The following is an 8,025-nucleotide window of genomic DNA, read 5'->3' as shown; positions in this document are numbered from 1 at the left end:
CTCTCTCTCTCTCTCTCTCTCTCTTTCAACCCCTAATGATACTGCTCAGTTTGATAACCTACCTTATTTACCAGATATGCCTCAGAAGGGTTTTGAAGCTTTTCTAAAATTAACTCTACCCTCAAAAAAGAAAGTTTGGCCACTGTTCATTCTTTAAGATAAACAGAGGTTTATCAAGGGCCTCCAGGTGTCTATACCCCGGGCCAAGTGCCAGGAATACAAGGTGAAGAGAACTGTCTCTACCTTCCAGAGACTTAAAAGAATTTGTCACTGGCTCTGGAAGCAATTCCAAAAGGAGAGAGCAAAAAAGCGTTGACCAACGTCAACAATTATAATAAAGCGGTAATAAATGAATATTCTTCGAAAGCAACTACCTTAAAGTGACACCAAATTTTGATGGTTAAGTTCTGCCATATTTATCAGAACTTCTTGTCACCATCTGTCTGTACTTTGTATAATATTAGTTTGACTTTACATAGTTCCTGTACTTAAATAATCTTAATAGTATGTCATAAAAAAACCTATCATGATTGTTGTCTCTACACTGTATTAATGGAAAACTATTTTAAAATTAAAAACTTGAGAAAATTGTAAAAAGACCAACACTGTCCAAATTCGAATTTTTCACATGATCAACAGTAAGTAAACACCATCTGATCAATTAGAGAACAAACAGAGTAGCAGTCACTAAAATGTCTAAACTAGGGGTTGATAAATTTTGTGTATGTGAAGGGCCAAACAGTACACATTTTAGGTTTTTTTGGCCATACAATCTCTGTTGCAACTACTCGACTCAGCTGCTGTAGCACAAAAGAATCCATAGAAAATACAGGTAAATAAATGGGCATGACTGTGTTCCATCCAATAACACTTGATTTACAAAAACAGACAGTAGGCCAGCTACGGCCCACAGGCCAACCCCGATCTAAACTGAATGCAGAGCCCTGTGCATTCAGGCACCCCTTCTGTGTCTTGAGTTAGCATACCAGGTTCAAGGTCCAACTGACAGAGGTACTGGGAAGTATTCAATGTAACAACAACCACTCGGTGTTTAAGAATATCTTCTTTCTGTGGCATCTGAAAGGTGGAATGTGCGCTTGAGATCAAACAGTACTGATGCACAACTGGGTGGACAGTCTTTACCCAGCGATTTCTGAAATATACCCTATAAAAGAAGATAACATTTCCTATTTATACTTATTAACATCTTACCAGTACCTGATTATCATAATATCGACATTATGATGTTAAGACTACAATACCTGGAAATTAACAAATAAGTCTGGTAACTGTTAACACTCTACTGGATTAGAATTTAACATACAACTGTAACTCCCCCCACCAAAAAATGAATCAAGCAGAAAGTATGTACACTATGATAAGATAAATATCTAATTATTTTTAAGTGTTCAGAATAATCTTACAACAGAATGACACACAGAGTTTCATAAGCATTCGTTTTTTTACTTCAAAACATTCCCATTTGGGAATTATTTTTTTTCCTAGAATATTCTTACAAAAATATACTTATATTTTAATTATCTATGCTAATAAAATATAGTGAATTGCATACTTACAAGAGAAATTTAAAAGTTACTTGCATTTCACTTTAGAATATATTCTTATACCTATATTTAAATAGACCTCTATCTAAAGTTCTGGAAATTTAAAAATAAATTTAAATTCTGGACCATCAGAAAAATCTTAAGAAAGAGCGTCTCGTCTATTAATTGCAAATATCTGCTGAGCATCTACTATGGTCCAGCACAGAGGCAAGTCACATGGCTTGCAAACTTTCATAAAGACTTTGGATTTATTCTGATTTCAATGGAAAGCCATCAGATAGTTGTAACAGGGCACATGTCATGAGACACGCCTTAGGTTGTTAAAGGACCCCTCTGTTTCTTTGGACAGAATACACAGTTTTGGAGGCAGGAAGAGGGCTGGACAGTGGTGTGGTGGTAAATGTTGAACAATCAGCCTTCGGTCGGGGGGGGCGGGTGACCTGATCTGCAGTGTTAGCTGGTTTCTGGGGTATAAAACCTACTATCATGGCCAATTTCACATGAACTTGGGAAGATATGCACATGATTGGCTCTCACAAACCAGTACCAGCTGCTCCATCACACCAGGGACTGGGAGAGAGGCAGGGGGAGGGGGCAATATCAAGGAGACCCATTAGGAGGCCGCTGTAAGGATCCAGACAAGAAAAAATGATAGCTTGAACTGGGGTGGTAACAGTAGAGATGTGAAAATGGTCAGATCACTGCATATTTTGAGAGTAATGCTGACAGAATTTACTGATATACTAGATGTGGAATTTAAAAGAAAGGATGTTCCATGGCTTTGAAACTGGATGAGTGGCAGTAGTGGTGATAGGGAGGAACAAATTTGGGGTGGGAATTGAGAATTCAGTTTTGGACATATTTAGTAGTAGACATCCAAGTAGAGATATCCAGTAAGCAGAGGTATTTATAAGTGTGGAGTTCAGAAGAATGCCTAAGACAAGAAATATACAACTGAGATCATACTTAAACCCTGAGACTAGAAGAGCTCACCTGGAGAGTAAGTGTAGATAAAAAGGAAACTAGTTGGAAGAATGGCTGATGGACCACTTCCACATGTAGAGGCTGGGGAATGGAGGGACACAGGAAAGGAGACTGGGAAGCAGCAATCAGTGAAGCAGCAAAGAACTCAGGAGACTGTGAGGGTCCAATCAAGGGACATAAACTTCCATGTCACTAAATCGTTTGGACATTTTCCGGGCCCATCAAGTTACTTATTAGCAGCATCCAGCTCTGTGGTTGCTCCCTCCTTGAAATATTCTCTCCCTCGGCTGCCATAACTCAACCGCTCCCTGCTTTCCTTCCACCTCTCTAAGCTGGTTCCTCAAGGCTTAGCCTTTAGTGCTCTCATCAAGCTCTGTCCTCTCACCTGACAATCTCATCCCAGGCCCACGGCTTCAATTACCACCAATACCCTGATGACTCACACATTCTTCTCTCTCCAGCCAAGACCTCACCTCTGAGCTCCAAGATGCATATCCAACTATTTATTTGACATGCCTCCTCTAGAGCGTTTCAAAGGCAGCTCAAATGTCATACGCACAAACACTAACCTCATGATCTTCTACAATGTGTTCTAACCCTCCATGAAACAATTAAAACTGGTTACTGTCTTTTTTTAAGCAAAGCAAAGCAAAAAAAAAAAAAAGCATTTAATAAATGTCCCTAACTTATAAATAAATTGTAATAGAGGAAAGTAATGTATTTTAAAAGCATTACTATGATAGGAAGGACTGTGAAAGTAACCAACACCACTCCTAAAAGATGTAAAAATCTTAAACATGTTTTAGGTTTTAATAAAAAAATATTTAATCAAATCAGCAAAGCAGAATTTACTTTTAAATATATGAAAAATCTCATTTTACAAATTATCTGAAAAAGTATTTACAAATTATGATTCCATTAATATTAACTTACGTGTGCGTATTTAAGCATATAAATGACTAGAAATTAAACTGTAAAATGTTAGTAGTAGTTATCTCTGACTGGTAAGGTTATAATTTTTATTCTTCATGCTTTCCCATATTTTCTTAAATGAACATTTCATTATAAAATTGAAAAATTCATTTTCCAAATTACTTAGCAAATCTAACTCCAGGCACTGCTTCTTTCTCAAAGAAAAAATAGAAATTGAAGTTCTAAGCCTCATTACTGACTTTTTTGTAGTTACCTTGGAAAGCTAACTCAAGATGAAGTTAGTAAGAATACAAAGTTTGGGCTTCCCTGGTGGCACAGTGGTTGGGGGTCTGCCTGCCGATGCAGGGGACGCGGGTTCGTGCCCCGGTCCGGGAAGATCCCACATGCCGCAGAGCGGCTGGGCCCGTGAGCCACGGCCATTGAGCCTGCGCGTCTGGAGCCTGTGCTCCGCAACGGGAGAGGCCGCAGTGGTGAGAGGCCCACGTACCGCAAAAAAAAAAAATACAAAGTTTGATCATTAGGCCCATTTCCTTAAAAATATAATAGTCTAGTGCTGACTTAAAAAAGACTTAAATATTTTCTCAGTACTTCCATCTTGTGCAACATTTAAGGTAGACACTGTCTATAAGATTACTTAAAACACATCCAACAACATTTTTCAAAATTGGAGAATTGACACTTTCAAGTCCATGGTATAAAAGGTGACACCAACTAAGTAATTTACATATTTCTAGAAGTAAACTGTCCACATACCCCACATGAATTATACTGAAATTTAAAACTGAAGACTGTCTGGTAATATATCATTTTAATTCACTGAAATTTTATTCATGTATTGAATTCATATGCAATGAACACCCCCAAAATATTATTACATAAGATACTACAGAATCGGAAAGACCTTATTTATTTATTTAAAGATCTTTATAAAATAACATATACCTTCTATTTGTCCAGAAAACAGTAAATGTACACTTTCTCCATAGATAGCCTTTATCTAATAAGTGATAGCTCTGCCAGAATCAGCTACTGATTTTCAGAAGCATACACAGAAACTATGTTTTCCTCTCTATTCCATTTTAAAATCTTCTAATTCTAATAAAGTAAGAAGTAAAAACTGAAACTAAATATAATTAAAATGGATTCTAAAACCTCCATCCCAAAATAATTTAAGCTCAACTCCTGGCAACTAATAGAATTTTATACGTTTTAACGACAAGTGTGCATATTTAAACATATTTACTGTTTTAACTATTTAATGTTTATGGCTATTTTCCTACTTTGTCACGTTTACTAGGGCCCACTCTAAGCTACAGTGTGGGAAGGTAAACTTGTCATCATCACTCTTATTCCACAGAGACAACAAGTCTTCAAGGTCACATGCGGACACTTAGGACCCTCTTTTGTGTTCTTTCCCCTGCGTTCTGGGACAATTCACATAAAGCTGATCTCCCCAGAGTGCTCGGCCATTCTAATTTTCTCTACTGCATCTCCCATACCACTCATATTTGTTGTCCATTAGGAAAATTATAAATTAATCTCAGTTAATATAATAGATGGTGCTAATAAATCCTAACATTTCAATGTATTAACCCTCCTAGGAAATACATTCACAAGTTAACATCTTTCCTGAACAGAAAAACTATGGCGAAAATACAGCGCCACATAAAGGCCCAAGTCTTTTCTTATTTTATTCCACTTATTAAATGAAATAACATGAAATTTGTATTTAAATAAATTCAAATATTTTCTGCTAGAGGGCAAGTATCTGTATTTGGGCCACTACAACTATACGTAGACCCTACTGGAACATAACTTCTTATCCTACATGTTTAGATGCACTACATGTTGGATTGTAACGCCCAAACAATAATTTTACACGGGAAAAGCTAAACATAATGCTAGCCAAATAATGGAGTTCAGTGTTCATCAACCACAGCTCTCCTGCCCCAAATGTCAAATGACCTATGCTAGGTCAACCAAGCTTTGAGGGGTCTTCACTCCACTATTTCCAAGCCAAGTACAATGATAAATGAGATTGTCACAGTTCCTACATAACATACATACACAAACATAAGCACACACACAAGCTCTACCAACAATAAAACATCTTATCGACACTGAAGTAAGAACACTCACAGCAAAAATGCTACTAGCTAACTCAATTTCACTTAGGGGCTAAGAAAGATTAGAATCTGAAGCAAACTAGTTTTCGATGAATTTATCCATTGGTAAATATCACATTTTCATTTATAGTGACAGTACACATGTGATATTTTCTTATCAAATAAAACTGAGTTCTACTTAAAATACTTATTTCTTCTCTAATTTGTCTTCAGAGTAGAAACAGAGTACGGCATAAAAACCTGTGTTAACAGGCCATGCCACTTTTTTCTCTTTTGTTCTTTTTAATGCAATTGCAAAATCATTCGAATGGCTTTGCTTATGGTTATTAAAGAATTAAATAGCGTAACCTCATTTTTCCATGCCTAAGCTCAACTAGAAAGAAAAAGTTAGTGAATTATGATTCAAAAGTGTGGTTAGAAATTAATTTTTAAACAATAATTGTATTTGAACAACATAGGGCATGACATATTAGTTTGTAAAATGGCAAAACTAAACATGAATTCATACAACAATGAGAGCAAATGGTATAACAACCATTTAATGGCTCTTTACTGCTTTCTGAAGAGAAGGACTTTATCCCCCACAACCCTATATCTAAGAACATTTCATATCCATAGACACTTAGTAGACCTGTATTAGCCTAGAATTTTATCTCTTAAATGATAGCAAAGAGCTATAAGTACCAGTCGGTTACACCGTGCTGCAGAAATCACTTCAATTTCATGCTTCTCTTAATGTGTAGCGTCTATGAAATTACCTGCATGATCACAGTCAAAATTTTATTTCCATAAACAACTATCACTGCATGACTACTCTGCCATGCAAAATATGCTAGAATTTTAATTAAAATTGACTTAATCATAAATTTATATATAGTAGCTTTTAGAGGAACACATCAAAATCGGCTCAGATTGTAACCACATTTTTTACATACAAAACTTAAAAAAGGATGTCTTTCTCTTTACTTAATGTTTAAGAAATGAATGGTCAAAGATTTTTAAATTTTTCCTTAATTTAAATGGTTTCTTCAAAAGGCATAACCTCCAAATGCCAATGCACAGTTAAAGATTTTGGTTTTCTCAAAGTTACTAAAATCTTTATAGACACCTTTTCTTAAGAATAATAAAGTATGATACAGAGACATAATAAGCCTTAAAAGAATACCTGAGAGGTCTTGCCTGGGGATTGCCTGCTTCTACATATGGATGTAAATAATCCTTTATGTAGAGATCAGCAGCACTATTAGAATGGGTGCAAATGAGAATCCTGCTGAAATAAATGGTGCAAATAAAAAGAATGATGAAACACAAAACCATTCAAGCAGTATAATACCAAAAAAAAGCAGTGGCCATTTTAATATAATACATTTCCCTCAACCTACTCAGTAACCTCTAACATATTATTCAGTTATGCTTTTAGGAAATTATTACTAAAGCTTAATTACTCTTTAAGCTGTAAAGGAGATAAGTTCCCCCAAATTATTTTTAAATCTATCATATAAAATTATTTTTTAAAAACCCAACCCTTTTGGCACTAACATTTATCACAATCTCTTAGCAGACTTGGCGTTTTGAGGACTATTTAAAAGCTACCATTCTCTATGTTGCCAATTTTTAAAAACAGTACGTTTTCAGAGAATTCAAATTTTAGTGCTTTGGGGTTTGAGTGTGGCTCTTTTTATTTGTATCTTTTTTTAATTTTTACAAGCAAGATGAAAATTGTCTCTATAGCCCTTGCTTTGTCTTCACAACAAGGACAGAAACTGTGCCCTGCTGATGAGACCAGGGCACACACAACGCCATCTCACCTGGTCTCCTGCTGCTGGAGAATGTGCTTGACGGCCTGAGCTAGGGTGAATGTTTTGCCGGTGCCATAGGGGCCGATGATGAGAACAGGAGGCAGCTGTATTGAAAGTGGGGTCGTAACGGCCAGAACAGCCTCTTTCTGTTTTGCGTTTAGCCGAGGATCCAACTGCTCATCCCATTGTCTAAAGAAAATTAATATGTAAGTTATTTTAAACACATGCATCTTATTCATAAGCAGAACATGGCACACAAGTATCTTGAATTTCACTGAACCATTAAAAATACTGACATAACATAGCATCTATAAAAACAAATGCTTATTCTAAAACTACTTTTTAAAAAATTCCCAACAAAGTCGGTGTAGGGTGTTTTACTACTCTGATCAAAATTCACTTTAGTTATCCTGTCCTTTCCAAGTGCAAAAAGATTCTGGTAACTAACCAAGAGACATCACAACACACTTCCAGTCTAGTTGCTATGTAACAGCAGTTTCTTTGCATAGCAAATAAAATGGAAGAGGGAAACTAACTGATTTTCAAATTCTAATCCATTGAAAGATCTCTCAGTAAAATTTAAAACAAAAGAAAAAGAGAAAAACCCGTGTCACTGGT

The 8,025-nt window shown here is 36.0% G+C and overlaps 1 protein-coding gene across 7 annotated transcripts in view; it reads right to left on the bottom strand.

Annotated features, from left to right (window-relative positions):
* HELZ (helicase with zinc finger) overlaps window positions 1-8,025 on the bottom strand; it is a 148,365-nt gene that overhangs the window by 69,817 nt on the left and 70,523 nt on the right. For 6 of the 7 annotated variants that reach the window (XM_024760673.1, XM_024760672.1, XM_024760678.1 and 3 more), the window contains 3 exons: window positions 7,417-7,596; window positions 6,774-6,878; window positions 987-1,165 (listed from right to left, as the gene is read on the bottom strand). In XM_024760673.1, coding sequence (XP_024616441.1) covers window positions 987-1,165; window positions 6,774-6,878; window positions 7,417-7,596 — 464 coding nt within the window. The remainder of the gene's footprint in view (window positions 1-986; window positions 1,166-6,773; window positions 6,879-7,416; window positions 7,597-8,025) is intronic. The other variant, XM_024760677.1, reaches the window with a different exon arrangement.

Source organism: Neophocaena asiaeorientalis, unplaced genomic scaffold, assembly GCF_003031525.2.
Source record: "Neophocaena asiaeorientalis asiaeorientalis breed wild unplaced genomic scaffold, Neophocaena_asiaeorientalis_V1.1 scaffold30, whole genome shotgun sequence".
NCBI lineage: Eukaryota > Metazoa > Chordata > Mammalia > Artiodactyla > Phocoenidae > Neophocaena > Neophocaena asiaeorientalis.
The sequence above is the reverse complement of the archived record's forward strand: the minus strand, read 5'-3'. Positions and strand labels throughout refer to the sequence as shown.